The sequence below is a fragment of the Sceloporus occidentalis genome, unplaced genomic scaffold (genome assembly GCF_023333645.1).
Source record: "Sceloporus occidentalis isolate IW3139 unplaced genomic scaffold, rSceOcc1.0.p SCAF_1, whole genome shotgun sequence".
Lineage (NCBI taxonomy): Eukaryota > Metazoa > Chordata > Lepidosauria > Squamata > Phrynosomatidae > Sceloporus > Sceloporus occidentalis.
In genome coordinates, this window is record NW_028316981.1 from 170,182,160 (window position 1) to 170,197,835 (window position 15,676).

The 15,676-nt window shown below is 41.4% G+C and overlaps 1 protein-coding gene across 3 annotated transcripts in view; it reads right to left on the reverse strand.

Annotated features, from left to right (window-relative positions):
- Positions 1-7,005: 7,005 nt before the first annotated feature.
- LOC149322718 (protein OS-9-like) overlaps positions 7,006-15,676 on the reverse strand; it is a 43,968-nt gene continuing 35,297 nt past the window's right edge. The window contains exons 11-15 of one of the 3 annotated variants that reach the window (XM_089482000.1): positions 14,352-14,546; positions 13,281-13,503; positions 11,163-11,330; positions 8,909-9,021; positions 7,006-8,358 (exon numbers count right to left, since the gene is read on the reverse strand). In XM_089482000.1, coding sequence (XP_089338126.1) covers positions 8,221-8,358; positions 8,909-9,021; positions 11,163-11,330; positions 13,281-13,503; positions 14,352-14,546 — 837 coding nt within the window. In that variant the 3' untranslated portion in view covers positions 7,006-8,220. Of the gene's footprint in view, positions 8,359-8,908; positions 9,022-11,162; positions 11,331-13,280; positions 13,504-14,306; positions 14,547-15,676 lie in introns of all 3 variants that reach the window. The other 2 variants (XM_089481994.1, XM_089482005.1) reach the window with 2 other exon arrangements.

Below are 15,676 nucleotides of genomic sequence, written 5' to 3' on the forward strand. Positions count from 1 at the left end.
GGGGGAAGGCTTTTCAGAGGATGACACCAACTATCTACACTCAAGGATAGAGGATTTAAAAATATCTTGCTCAGTGCTCAGTTAAGCAGAAAATATGTTATGCAGTTTTAAAGTAATTAATCATTGACTTCCTGTTGGAAAAAGATCTTGCCTAAGCTTAAAATGACCCAGAGAAGCTAAAAACACGGTGCAATTTCCTCTAGCCCTCCTAGAGGTTATTTCAGAGGAAAAAAATTGCAAAAAATATTGAGGTGTGTGGCCTTCTCAAGTTCTTGGACTGAACTGCTGCCAGAGACCTCTCAAGGAACCAACGGAGACCCCTTGCCTGTGACAGTTCCCTACCCCTCCATTAATGCAATCTAGTCTTTCTCACTCTTTCTCCCACCAGCTGAGTTGGATTTCAACTCCCATCATCCTAAACTGGCATTGACTTTGGTCTACACTGCTGAAGGACTCCAGGATGGAGAAGGCCAAAATCACACAGGCTACTCATTGCAACCCAAATATTAGTAACTTCTATGTGAATGCAATGTATGTATATGCAGAAACTGCAACACATCTCTCTCCAAGTTCTCTCTGGTTGCATCTGCAGTGCAGAAATAATCCACCACTTTAACTGCCTTGGCTCCATGCTATGGAATTCTGGGAATTGTTTTTTAAAGACATTTAGCCTTCTGTGTCAAAGCGCTCTGGTGCCACTACAAATCCCAGGATTCCATAGAATTGAGCCTTTAAGTCTTTATCCATAAGGAAGGCCAGCCATTTCTCTCTCACTGCTCTCCACTTATCATGCCATGTCTATAAAGCATGCTGTTCGGTTCACCTTTTTATGTACCTTTCAGCGCCATCATATGCTTTTCGGGTGGGGCAGACAGGATTGTGTAGACTATTTTAGCTGTAGGCAAAGCATTTTATATGCTTGCAATGGTTTACCCAATTGTCTTGTAAAATATTTTGTCAAGACAATGTATCTTACCCAGCCCAATAGGAAGGATCTCAGCTATAGATGTTCCTTATGACTTTGCCCTATAAAAAGATTGAATGAGGAAATAGTAAAGTTTTTCTGAAAAATACAAGTGGGGCAGAACTGCTCTTGGGTACTAAAAAAACACTGCCTGGTGAGTCAGTTCCAAACAGGAAAGACTTGATTTCCAATACATTTTATTTTACAGCTATTTGTACAGCTATAGGGCTGGCAAGAGCCAGCTGGTGCCCCATGGAACTAGTGGGACAAAGGTCGGAATCACTTCACTAGAGAAACAGACAGTGGAGCAGAGCGAGTGATATCTACCTTGATGCCTAGCTCCATCCTTTGCAAGATACCATCTACGCCATGGGTAGGCAAGGCTGTTTTGGTGGCTCTTAGCCCTTCTAGACTCTCCAGACCACCTTTCGCTGGCTAAAAACGTATGAATCGACTCCCCTAGCAGCTTCCAGAAGCTTGCCTTTTAAAGTGTTACAGGGCCCTTCCTGCTCTGTGTAACATTTAAAACACTCAATTTTCCAAAATAGGTGTGTGTCTGAAAAAAGAAGCTGAGGGGACTCACTATGGGGCGAAACAGACGGGCAAAATAAAGCAGATTCCAGTTGCTTTGAAGGTGGTGGTGTGTGTTTGTGTTATATGACACATGCCTCCAAAGCGGCTGGAAACTGGACTGAAGCCGCACTCCAAGGTTGAAAACCGGAGCAAAAAGAAGCCGGGATACTCCAGCTTAGTGTGGGAAAAGTGCATCTTTGCTCTTGTGTATAAACAGCCTGATGCCAGTATGGGGTGCAGCAAAGCAAAAGGGAATCTGCAATACCTCAAATTGATGTGATTACAACATACCCAAACCGGGCAGTCCAACAGGGGGGCATGGGGTGAGAGGGGCATGTATGGAGGCCTCCATGATTGTGCTTTGCCAATGTACCACTTGGTACACTGATGCTCTGATTCTTTGTAATAGCGTGCAACTGTGTGGCCAATCAAAGGGGTGGCCATCCAATGATATGGCATCTGGGTGGGATGTGGGTAAGTGGAGGTTGCGAACAGTGTGTTAGTGTGATGGTGCACATGCATGGTAGGGAGGTGACAAAAAGAATTACTTCACACTGTGTTATGCGGTGTGCCCATGGGTGTTTGGTCCACCTTGAGAGCGGGCTGTGTGGGCAGCAGGGTTTTGACCCACTTCCAGAAAAAGCAGGATGGAGCCACTTTTTCCTATCCATCTGCTCTGGCCTAAAGCTAGACCTTGCAGGAACACCTAAGGAAACCTGGAAAGACAGGAAAATGGTCTATGCCAGGCAAAGGATAACAGGGATCCTTTCACCCTACACAATTATAGCATTATGATGCCACTTTCATTGCCACAGCAACATATTAAGGCCTCCTAGGATGGGCAGTTTAGAGGCAGAGGGCATTAGCATTCTGTTTGCTTCTGACCAAACTACAAATGTCAGGATTCCATGGAGGCAGCTAAGATCGTTTAAGTAGCATCATAGTGCCATCATTCTGGAGTGTGAATGACCCTCAGGAGTAGGGTGACTAGGTGTCCTCGTTTTCCAGGGAATGTCCTACATTTCAGCCTTCTGTCCAATCTTCTGTCCAAAATGTCCTCCATTTTGAGCCTGACTAAGAAGCATGCATTCACATTTATATGAGTGTCTTTAGCTTGGTCATGTACTACATTTTTTCTTTAATGTCCTACATTTGGCAATGTCTTGTCCTCCCTTGTAGTTAGGACTTTGGGTCACCCTGCTCGGGAGACCCAGCAATGCTCAAGAAAGTAGAAGACAACTGATCTGAGCAGAGTAAAGAAGAGCAGCTGGGTGAGGGTAGGGTGGCAATAAGCTACCTTTCAGAAGTGGCCTGGGGGGCTATTCACACAGTGAAAATAATCCAGGATGAATCTGGGTTGAATCTCTGTTGTTCACAGACAACTTGAATTCTTTCCTTCTCCAATTCTCCTCTAGATTTTATTTTCCAATTGGGGAACTCTTTTTAAGAGATCTTTATACCTTATCCATTTTTTACTGGTTTCTTTCCATTGCCCAAAGAAAATTTCTTCTTATATTTTTAAAAGCGCTTTTCTAATTACATTGTCTTAGAATTCTCTATTTGCCTTCAGGTTTCTATACCATAAGTAAGCATGCCAACTCAACCTGTTGTTAAGTCCTTATAATTTTAGCAGCATTTTCATTGTCTAGAAATCCAGTCTGAACTCCAAGTGAAAGTACAATGAGCCCTTACCTTACTTTACGGCAAAAAGCGCTTATACTTGAGCCCAATTGAATATAATGGGGCTCGTGATCGCAGCACGGCAGAATGCGTGCACCATTCACTTATTTGCTGCACGGCTTCAGCGTAAGCTGAAAGCTGCGTATAGTGCGCATATGGTGCCAGCACATAGTACTTGCATTGTAACATAACTAAAGATTATAAAGCCCTGAATCTCCTTTTATCACCCAATCCAAACATGGCAGGGGTCCGGAGGGGAGCCGCGGGGATCTTTCTCCACTCCTGCCATGCCTGGATCACCCGATCCGGGCATCGGAGGGGAGGTTGAAACAGCCACTTGAGCTTTCGCCAGACCCCTCCAATACCTGGATCAACTGTTCCAGGCATGGGAGGAGTCAGGAGAGCCCTTGCGAATAACCAAATTTGTGAATTCCAAGTTAGCAAATTAAGAGGAATGACTATATTAATAACAGTTTTTGTGTTGAATGGTAGGAATCCATTCTGATCTTTATAGATTATTCTTTGTAGAATTCTTTTCAGCTTTCCTGCCAGGAAATTTGTGAATATTTTGTAATCAAAATTTAGTAATGATATCAGTCGATAATAAAGAGGATCTCTAGTACCTTTCCCTTCCTTAAAGATAATATATATATGTGTAAAGACACATCGGCTGATTCCAGGGCACATGCTCTAGACCACTTCCCTATGCTACCTTACTTTCCCATATTCCCGTACTTGCGCCAGCCTGTTTATACGCCAGTTTGATAATGCACATTTTCCACGTTAAGTCAGAGTACCAAAGCATCTTTTTCCTCTGATTTTTAGCCCCGGAGCATGGCTTTATTTTGATATCCACCTGCTTTGGATGCATGCATCATATAAATGCCCTGCCTTCACAAGTTGTAAGCCATCTGTTCCACCCCACTCATCAGCTTTGAATGATGCAGAACAGGATGTATGCCTTGTCCTGAAATACAGAATAGGAAAGGCATCAAAGTTAAAAGCTAAATGATATAAAAAATAAATTTAAAATAGAAAAGAAAGAAAAAAGAAAATAATATAATAAAATAATAATCTAAAATAAAAATAAAATATAAAACATATAGATTAAAATAAAATATTAAGAAGTACATAAAATAAAATAAAAATAAAAATGTAAATAATAAATTAAAAATAGAAATAAAATAAAAATAAATCAATAAATAATAAAATATGATAAAATAACAAAATATAACATATATTAAAACATGAAATAAGAAAGATATAAGGAAGAAAGTTTTTATCTATTTGATATTATAGTTTATGAAAATTATTTTATCTTTTGATATTATACTATTAGTCTTAATTTTTATTATATTTTAATTAATTTTCTCTTTATATTTCTGATTTTATTTTTATTTATTTTTTATTTTTTAATTTTATTTCAATTTTCATAGAATCATAGAATCATAGAATTGGAAGAGACCGCATGGGCCATTTTATTTCATTATTTTATTTCTTTATATTTTATTTTTATTTATGCAATTTTATTTTTCATTCTAAATGTATGTTTTTTATATTTATTATATTTTATATTTTAATATTTAGTTTGTTTAAATTTTTATGTAATTTAATTTTATTATGCTTTAATTAACTTTCACTTTATATTTTATTTATTATCATTTATAATATATTTTTTTCAATTTGTTATGTCATTTCATTTATTTAAATTTTATAGACCTGCATGAAAAGCCAGCTTCCACACAATGAACACCCTAAGCTGGCTTCATGCCGTCCGGCTGCCCTCATGACCGCAATCAGCCTTTCTGCTGGCTGAAAAAGGAGCGGCGAAGAGCTGCTCCTTTTTGGGCCAGCAAACAGGCAGCTTTTCCACCCCTCCACAGATTATGTATTTTTATTTTATTATTTATTTATCTTTTTATTTATTTCTCTTATTTTCATTTTTATATTTTATATATTCCTTTTATTTTCATGCCTTTTATTATATTTTTGTTTTTATTTTATTTTATGTTTTTTTATTTTATTATATATTTTATATTTCATATTTTTTATTAATTTTAAATTAGTTTGATTTTATTTTAAAGGTAATACAGTTGTGGGGGATCTGTTCCGGACCCAGCCGCATAAGGTAAATACCATGTAAAGTCAAGCACCCCATTGTTTCTTCCAGGGCACGAGAGAAGCCTTTCCAGCGCTGCTCCCAGCGTATGCTAGAAGCCGCAAATAGCGCGCCCACGTATGATACAGGCGCACTGTATTTTATATTTTATTATTTTTAATTATTTGATTATTAGTTTATTTTTTTATATTTCAAATTTTATTTTTAATTTTAACATATTTTGCTACCAATTTAAAGTTAATTACAATTTTTATTTAATTTTATATAATTTAAAAATATTTTATATTTTATTTCATTATTTTTATATTTTATTTTATTTATTTGATATATGTTTTTTTTGTTTTTCCCCAGTTTGTCTCAAAAGTGCTACAAGATCCCCTTGCATATTGATTTTCCAGATTAACATGGCTAGGTCTTTGAATTCTGCCACCATGAAAATAATCATTTCTCCACCAACCTCTCACCCCCTTTGGCTTTGTATGGGGGGAAACTGATGGGCAAAATAAAGCAATTTAAAGCCACTTGGAAGGCAGGGCATTTAGATGACACACACCTCAGAAGCGGCTGGAAACTAGACCGAAGCCATGCTATGGGGCTAAAAACCAAATCAGACGCAGGGATAGTCCAACTCAAGGTGGAAAATGCACATCTTTGCCCCTGCATATAAACACCTTGACATGAGTATGGGCTGCGGCAAAGCAAAATGCAAGTGCAACAACTCCAAAGGATGTAATTACAATATACATAAACCAGACAGTCCAACAGGGCGGCATGGAAATGAAAGGGGCATGTAGAGAGAGCTTCCATGATTGTGCTTTCCCAATGCATTATTTGCACAGCGATGCACTGTATGGGCACCTAGAAAATACATCTGCTTCTATGTGCAAACAAAGCATAGCAAATATTCAAAGTTGCGGAATAGGGTTTCACGCTGACCTTTGAACAATGACACTCCCTCCCCGCCAACAGCTATTTAATTTAGCAATAAATAACATGCCAGCCTTACCATTGGTGCACAAGCCACATTGAATCGATAGACACAGTTACTGAATGTTAATTTATAGATCCTCAAGGGCACTCTGGTCATCTGTGCAAGTCTGGCCTTCACCACCAAGGAGGCAGCGGATTTTTTTTAACTTCAAAGTATTTGAAGATACTTTATTTCAGGGGATACCAGTGGAGCCTTTCCTTATGTGGGGAATCCATTTCTAACCCCCTGCGTAAGATAAATCCCGCATAAGCTCGAGCCCCATTCAATATAATGGAGCTCGTGCTTGTGGTGGTGCGGTGCGCACATGCGCCAGGCTCACACACCATTCATTTAATGGCGATGCAACCTCTGCATAAACAGGAAGTTGTGTATGGTGTGTGCGCATATGGAGCGTGCACACTGTATTTTGCTTCAAGAGGTGCAGTGAGGAGCAGATAATGTCTGAAGAAAAACTATTACTGTTTTCCTTTTCATACAAGGGTGGAAATTGTATGGTCCTTCAGATATTGTTGAACTGCTGCTCCTAGCATTCCTTACCATCAGCCATGCTGCATAGGGCAGCTAGGAAATGAAGTCCAACAAAGTCAAGGGACATGTGCAATACCTACCCAGTTCTACTGCTCAGATGGCTACTACAGTGCCCCCTCCCTCAAACAACTAGGAAAGCAAACACCCAAATCAATGCTGGGATGACCTGGATTTATTGATAGAAAAAAAGAATTGCAAATAGTCCTTTAAGTGCCAAAGGAGGTGGCAGGATTCTTCCAGCCTCACCCTTTTCCTGGGGCAGCAATTCGTTCTCTCCAGTCACCCATTCAGTAGCTCCGATTGTTCTGCTTTTGGATTGAATTCACTGTCTCACTGCAAGAGATTCCAGCCCAGCTTGTGGCTTGAGACTTCACAGAAGGAACAGCCAGCCATGTCCATGGGACTCCGCTTGAGAGGCTGCTTTTTAAAAAAAAATGCAGTCCACATACTCCTATGTCTAGGGTCCTAGTAGAGGTGAAACTATGCTGCAAGAAAGAGCAGTGTACAATACCCTTCTTTCACATTGCTCTGCAGTCTCTTTGCTGGGTTCATGAGCTCAAAGCTGCAAGCCTACATGCAGCATCTGAGAAGATGGTCACAAAGAGTGGCCAGCACAACATGGAGCCAATCTGTGCTCTTAACAAACTTTTGAACAGAAAAGGAAAAAAACAAACAAACAAAGGGGGGGGGGTGTTGGGAAGAGGCCCAAGCAAGATAAAAAGAGGCTTCTTCCTCCAGTTTGACATTTCAAGGCACACAGGTGAGACACAGCCATCTACACAATGGGGGCTGGGTGGGGAGAAGAGATTTCATCCAAATATACAAGGCATTAGGAAATAAAGGGGTATCAGTTCTTTACCCTGATTCCACCTTTCACTGAATTGAAGGGTTTTGCAGTAAGAACTTTTTTCTTTCTTTTTTTGGTTTCTTTTGGTTTAACAGTTTAAGGTCAGGAGAGTTGGGTCTGCTATAACTCTACCTTGACATTTCTCTTCCTCTGGCCAAGAACAGCTGGCTGGAGACTTGACGATGAAGCCAACAGCTTGGCATTGGAGGGCACCATAGTTTAGGCCCTGAGGAAAGGCCACCAGCACTATCTGAGGCAGCTGACAGAAACCTTCACGACACAGTGAGGAAAGATGACTGAAGCTGCCTTAGCAAAATTTGATATGGCAGCTGTAGATCTAAAGAAGACAATTTGTGCCTGAGATGGCCTTTGCATTGGCCACTGGCTTTATGAGCATTTGAGTGGGATTCCGGTCACTGTGGAAAGACGTCGATCATCCTGATCATCAAGTGAAAGGTGCCAGCCAGGTCCTGCAGGGGAACAGCCATGGTTGGCAGCATTTGGATGCTCGGCGAGGTTCAAAAATCCAATTCATCTGAATCTGTGCTACTAGCAGCTGGCAGCTCTTCCTGGTTCCGCCCCCACACAAAACGGTAGTTGTCTTCCAGCCTGCGTTGGCGCCGCTGCTCCTTGTGTGCTTCCTCTGTGCCCTGTATCTAAATGAGGAAGAACAAGACCATGAGAAATCCGCAACTACCACCTATATAGCCAGTGAATGACAAACTCTAGGATTCATTGCCAACCCAAAACATTTTGGGGAAAAGCAAAATAATAAGTTTCCAACACTTTCCATGATCTCCACCCAAAACACAGGAAGGCAGGGAAGTGCTGCTGCCATCATTTCACTGGAAAATGCTACTGTGCAGGGCCTTACTGAAAGGAATGGGAGCTGTATAGTTGACACTCCTTCCAGTGGGCTATGCATAAAAGAGCTATTAGTGGCAGGGCTGTGTAAAATAGCTATCATCCATATGATGTGGGGTCACATAATCCCCACCTTTGCTCTGATTGTGGGAATCAATTCTGCATTCCCCTCTACCATCAAAGCCCCCCTCAAAAATCCATCAATTTAGCTGTCTGCTCATTTTCCTTCATGAAAGAGCCACCACTGCCAAGAAATAGGGAGCAGAAAGACTGCCACGTAAACACTGTTGCCCCAGGTCATAATGTAAGAGGACAAGCCATGTCTGTGTTTTAGGTCCTCACCAAAATGTTGAAGAAAATATCCTTGAGGTTCTTGGTGTCCTCTTCTGACAGCCAGTGTGTATCGTCATCGTCCCCCAGGCCACCTGTTGTCACTATCTTGATTTCAATTTTACCTGCCAGTTACAGAGTGAGCCAATCATTAGAAATCCCTCCACAAGCATCTGAGTAGCCTCTCCAACTGGGTGCCCTCACAGTGTTCCTCAACTACAGTTCCAAGCATTCCTGGTTACACTAACTGAAGGTGATGGGAGCGGAAGTTCAAAACACCTAAAAGACACCAAACTGAGGAAGTCTTACCTTAAAGAGTCCTATTTAGGAAAATGGCACATGATGGAATATAAGCGTAGTGGGGGACCTTTTGCTGACTTGAAGGCAAGAATAAATGTGCTTCTTCCTTAATGGGCGAAGCAATGGCTAGAGAGGGAGCCATGTAAGATTGACTCTGGCCCCACACTGCAGCCAAGATATATTCAGAGCCTTGCAGAGACAATTCATGCAGGCTCAATCTAAACCTCATCTCACATCTGAGCTTGAAAAGGAGAGGTTTGAACTATGATCTTCAGAATCTCCCAGCCAATAAGGGGATTCTGAGAAATGTAGTCCAAAAGTCATTTTTCTCAAGCTGTACTTTATACATGTGATCTGTATATTTTCTCCTTTCATCTCTCAAAAATGGTCAGTTCTATTGGAAACGGAATATGTTACTGCCGAGCTCAGTGTTTCCCTGCATTTTACAAGTCAATTTTCAATTAAGACATGCTGGGGTGGTGGTAAACTACTAACCATGGCAAGGTCATGTCACATGCACTATGGGCATCATTAAGAGAGATGGAAAACGAAGGTTGCAGCCCTAAAAGAACAATTCAAAGGGTTGGGTGGGAGTAAAATAATGGATGGTGTCAGTGCTGGTCATTCACATTAGCTAGGGTAGGATCTGGCCATTTTTCTGGTATTTGTTTGTTTGATGAAGTTGAAGGGCCTGATCATCCTCAGACCTACTGGGGTCAAAAGATGTTTTGGATCAGTAGACCCCTGCAACAAAATACCTTATCCGTGGCAGTCCTATACCCACAGAGCTCTGTGGTGGACTGCCCATCCTTCTGCAGAGGAGCAAACTACATGTAGTCAAGCATTCTGAGACTCTGCATGGCTCTGATATTCACTCTGGATACAGTCTAATGGGAATTCAGCCCATGCCCAACATATATATCATTTAAATGCAGGGGAGGAAGGGGAGAACAGTTTATTCAATATAGTCTAGGCCTCCAAGTATCTAGAGATTTCTCCAAGTGTACTTCTTTGATGTTCATGTTTTGATAAATATAAGTGAATCAACTGCATATGTTATTTTTTTAAAAAAAACTAACAGCAAGTGGATATTCTCCAACATCAGTTTCTCTTGAAAATCAGCTCTTCAGCCCTACTTTAATGCTTAATGATAATTTTGTCATTATCATTATTATTTCTTTTGAAAAATATATATTGTTTCCTGTATTTCCTCCCTGCCTCTGAACACTGCAGATTCTTTTTAAAATTCATTTTAAGCATCATGTTTTAAAGGTTCATGTCTTAATCTCCTGTTTTCAGTATTGGTCCCTCAAAGAATAGCATGACTCAACACACTTTGGGTAAGTTTATTTTATTTTAAAGAGTGATTCAAGATTAAGAGGTATGTCAGGATAGCTGCCAGCAGTGGTCACTCTGATTATCCTTTAAAAGGCACTATTTGGCCCATTCTGTAATTCTCTAAATAAGAAATGAGGGGATTATGAATTTTATGCAGTGAGAGGAGACCCTAGCATTGAATGTGTGACACCTCCTTCCACTAAGTCAGCTCACTGGTTAACTGGATAATTCCTCCACAATCTCCAGACAAAGTTATTTTCCAGTCCTGCTTCCCAAGATCATATTTAGCTTGAGCTTCACAGATGGAAAAAGAAAGTAAATGTGTGTGTGTGTGCAAAAACACAAGTGATCTCTCTAGTCAGCTATGGCCTTTAACTCCAGCCACTTCCTTAGATACGGAAATGCTGGCAACCCTGGCCTCAGAAACCTTCTCAGGAAGATGATTAATCAGATAATGTCTTGAGATTATCAGATCAGGATCAGGGTAGCCCATGACTCCCTGCAAGTTTACAATGGGAGTCCTCTGGCAACCTTGCGTCCCTGCCTGCTCTCTCCCTACTACACCTAGCCCAGAAAAGGCTCCAAGTGATGCCTATCACCTGCTGCCCAGGTGGCATGGCTGCATTACCTTCTGCCTTCAGGCCTTCCTTCTCCAAGAGGTCCTTAACCACACTCTCTATGTGGCGCAGCTGCGGGTTGTCCCTGCTCATCTCTTGGACTCGCAGCTCCTTCTGCCGAGTGCTACCTGGTTTTACTTTAGTGACCCTGACTTTCAAACGCCCGTCTGGGTTGTCATCTGAGACAGAAAAGGGACAGAGGCCCATCAGTGAATTGGCATCCATGGGAGGAAAGTCGGAGCGCAAGCTGTTTGGATCTGCTCGCAAGGCTACCTGTGAAACAAGAGCCTCTTTTCTGCCAATGAGTTTTAGAATAGCAATATTTGCAGCAATGCATTATGAGCATAATAACAAGGCCTTCAAAGCATCCTTGCAAAAGCAGAAGAGCCCTGGACAGCAGAGGAAAAGGAAGGCAAGAAGTCCCAGAAAGATGTGATCAGCCAGTAAGCTATACAGGCAGCACTTCTGATCCACCCAAACTGAATACAGGCCACAAGCTTTGTGCTGCCACCTGCCAGCAGCTCACTATACACTTGGCTTTGCCCCCAGTCTGGGACCGCCCAGCACCTTATAGGATATAGTGCTGGTGGTCTACATTCAGTTGTAGAGGGAGGTTGTGTAAGAAATAACTAGCTGCCTTCAGCAGTGGGAAATGGGTATTACATAATTATATATTGGGCTCAGAAAGCTAGATCCAGAACACTCAAGCTTAAAAACTCAAGAAAAAGTTTCTAGGCCTTTAGGCTTGAAAATGTCTGGGTAAATACTGGATGGAATTTTAGAAAGAAAGAAGGGAAAACTGAGCAAGGATGTAAAACTTCAATGCACAGTTTTCCCTACAACTAACAGGAAGTGGTGTGAAAGATAAGGAAGGGCAGTATCATTTCTCCATTTGAGATACATACAAACTAGCTAGAATAAATAATAATTATTAATAAAAATATAAATAGGGGATGAATGAATAAATGAATGCATGAATAAAGATTTCAAAACACAGAAAGGCAAGTGCTGAGAGCTTTGTGTATGAGGCCCAAATGGTTTTAAATAGCTGGCAGTGACAAAATGACCAAGTAGCAATAGCAGCAACAGCAGCAGCAAACTTCAGGACAATGCTTGGTAATGACTTTTTAAACCCCAGGAAGTTGACAAATATCACTAGGAAGAGGCTCCTTCTGGCTTACAATATTCCCCCCAGTTGTATTCTATCTTGACCAAGAGTAACAAAAAGGAAGAACAACACAGCTAAAACTTGCAAAAAATTAGGTAAACTGTAAATCATCCCTGGAGAATCCCTAACCCACCCTCAAGACACATTTGGTAGGCCTGACTGGCAGGGTTTGCTGGTTACATCTCTAAGTATCTTCAACTTCCTCCCAGTCCCATTTCCCTGCAAGAACATTAGGAGCATGAGGAAAAGGTTAAGGTAAAGGTTTCCCCTTTGACAAGGTTGTCAAGTTGTGTCTGACTGTAAGGGTGGTGCTCATCTCTGTCACTAAGCCAAAGAGCCACTGTTGTTACTGTAGTTATGTGGCCAGCATGACTACATAGAACACTGGTACCTTCCCACCAAAGTGGTACCTATTTTTCTACTTGCACTTTTACTTGCTTTTGAACTGCTAGGTTGGCAGGAACATGGGTAGAGGGGGGATTATGAAAATGTGGCTCCCTAAGAGTTAACTCCAGGTAAGTTCAGAAGCATATTTCTCTATCGCTAACTGTTCCTACAGATTTCCTCTAGAGTTACTTCACCACTTGCTAGTCCTGCCCATCTTACCTTGATGATTCAAGTTAGCAAGTGAATCCCTAAAATCGCAAACTAATGCCCCCTGCTGGTTGTTACAGAAATATCTTCAAATTCATTATGTGCTGTCAAGTCATTTTCAGGTTATGGTGACCCTATCACTGGGCTTTCTTGGCAAGATTTATTCAGGGGAGATTTGCCATTGCCTTCCTCTGAGGCCAAGCGAGCACAGCTTCCCCAAGGTCACCCAATGGGTTTCTGTGGCGAAGTAGGGGTTTAAACCCTCATCTCCCAGGGTCTAGTTTGTCACTAAAACCTCAACCCTACTTTCCTCAAACTCACTAATACTCAAAATAATGAAATTCACACTGTGTATATGAAAGCATACCACTGGCTGTGTTGGCTGCATTTTCTTTAGCACCGTCTCCTCCATCCAGTGGTGCCTCCTCTTCTTTCTCTAGTTTCTGCTCTTGCTCTTTATCCCCTTTATTTGGGACTTTGCCTGAATCCAGTTTGTCAATAAGCTTGTTGAGGGTTGAAGCCAAAGACTTGGAGGCTTGCTTGCGATCAAACTCCCCTTTCAGGCCTTCTGTTTCCAGTTCATCCTCCACCTGTCAAGTTAGCAGTTAGAGAAAAAAGTACAGACTAAGATTTTTGGAGAGTCTGAAGTTGAGACTGCCTCATTTCCTGCCACAGTGGCAAATATGAGCTAATGACAAATTCAAATGAAGGTAGTTTTATAACACAAAAGCCTTTACTGCTTGCCTAAACAACTGCACAGAAAGGGCACATTTATAGGAAGAAAGTATCAGGGTTGAGGCCACCACCAAGACGACTACCTCCTTTCTACGCCAACAAAACAGATTAATGGTAGGCACACAAGACAGATCTATGACACAGATCTCAGTTTACAGGTTGGTATATGGTTGAAGGCATTCCTTCACATAACCCAATTATGCACTATATAAAGTAGTACTCCCTGTTCTCAGTTCTGAACTAATTATTATCAATTTCACAGAATGAACTCAAATTTTAATCCTAACCAGGAAAAGAATGAGGACATTTCCTTCTCTTCCTCTTTCTGTAGACCTGTTTTGTCTCTCTCTCTCTCTCTCATCTTTTTTCCTTAATCAAATGAAGCCTGAAATGCTTTGGCTTCTTTTCTCATGTAAGTCAGTGGGTGGGCAAACAACAGCTAGGTACAAGTGCTATCAAATATTGGCTCCACCTATACTTTGTTCTTTTCAAAAGTGCAGTACAGAAGGAAACAGAAGGAGCCTCACACAGAACTAGAAAGGTATTTTTGGATTGTACTCCCAGAATCCCTCAGCTAGCATGGTTGTTAGGGGGATTTTGGACAGTGTGGGTTAAGAAAAAAAAAACTTCTGCAACCTCTGTCCTCACAGATCCTGACCTCATCAATGATGTGATCTAACTCCTTCTCCATCTCTGATTTCACCTCTTCCTTCAGCTTGGCCATTTCAGACTTTGGCAGCAGGATGTCTTCCAGCTCCTTCTCAAACTTCCCCAGCAATTCTTCCTCATCCTCATCTTCCTGGACTTCTTCTCCAGCTTTCTCTGACTCTAATTCTGGCTCATTTTTGGGTGAGACATCTTGTGACTCTTCTTCTGATTCACTAGCCTTCTCCTTACCCTGGAGGAAGAAAAGGGCAACTCAGACATTGCAAAGGAAGGTCGAGTCTGGCTGATCCAACTAAGCCACCCCACATATTATCATTCAAAAGACATGGTATACATTTTCATCTATTTCATCCCTTAATGGGAGTAAGACAAGGAATAAACTGAATAAATAAAAGATAAAATCTGGCGGAATGTTGTATCGGGAATGAATATCCAGGGAATATCCTTACACTTGAAAGGTAGCCGAGGGGGAAAAAAATCCATGACAAATTGTAGCTTTATGTATGTGTCACAGAACATTTCCCCTGCACCCCATGACTTCCATGAAGTCAATACAGATTGATCTCCCTTATCTGGAATTCTTAAATCTGAAATATTCCAAAATACAAAATTGTTCACATGGGTGGCTGAGATGGGGCAAAGCAGACCGCCCCAAAGGAGTGGCTCCACACTGCCCCCTTCACGTGGCCCCAATCTGTCGCTTTGCCAGCTCTAAAAGAAATGGCAAAATGAAGCTCCTTTTAGAGCCTGCAAAAAGTTGCCCTTGCCGCTCCGCCGCAGCACTTTTTGGAGCTTCTTTCCATGTGCCAAAGGAGCACTGTGATACCATCCACTGTGTAGTTGTTGTGAAGCCGGCATGAGGGTGTGCATTGTCCAAATGCCACACCCCCACACCGCCCCCATGCCAGCACTTCAAGCCAGTCTGTACAGCCCCGTAGAGACATTTTTGCTTTCTGATAGTTCACTATACATTTTGACTCATGCTCAAAATTATTAAAAATATTGGGTGTAAAATTCCCTTCAAGCTATGTATATAAGGTATACATGAAACACAAATAAATTTCATGTTTAGACCTGGGTCTCATCTCCAAGATATCTCATTATGTATATACAAATATTCCAAAATCTAAAAAAACTGTGAAATCTAAAACACTGCTGGTCCCAAACACTTCGGAAGCAGGAAACCCAACCTATATGGAGTTGCAAAGCACCCCAGGGCCATTTGGCTTAACCACAGGAATCCACAGGTAAAACATCCTTGGGGGATGGTTATCCAACTCTACTTAAAAGCTTCCAATGAAGGAGATTTTTAAGCAAGACAAAAGCAAGCAACACATTTTTGAAGGCCCAGCCTGTTCCAGG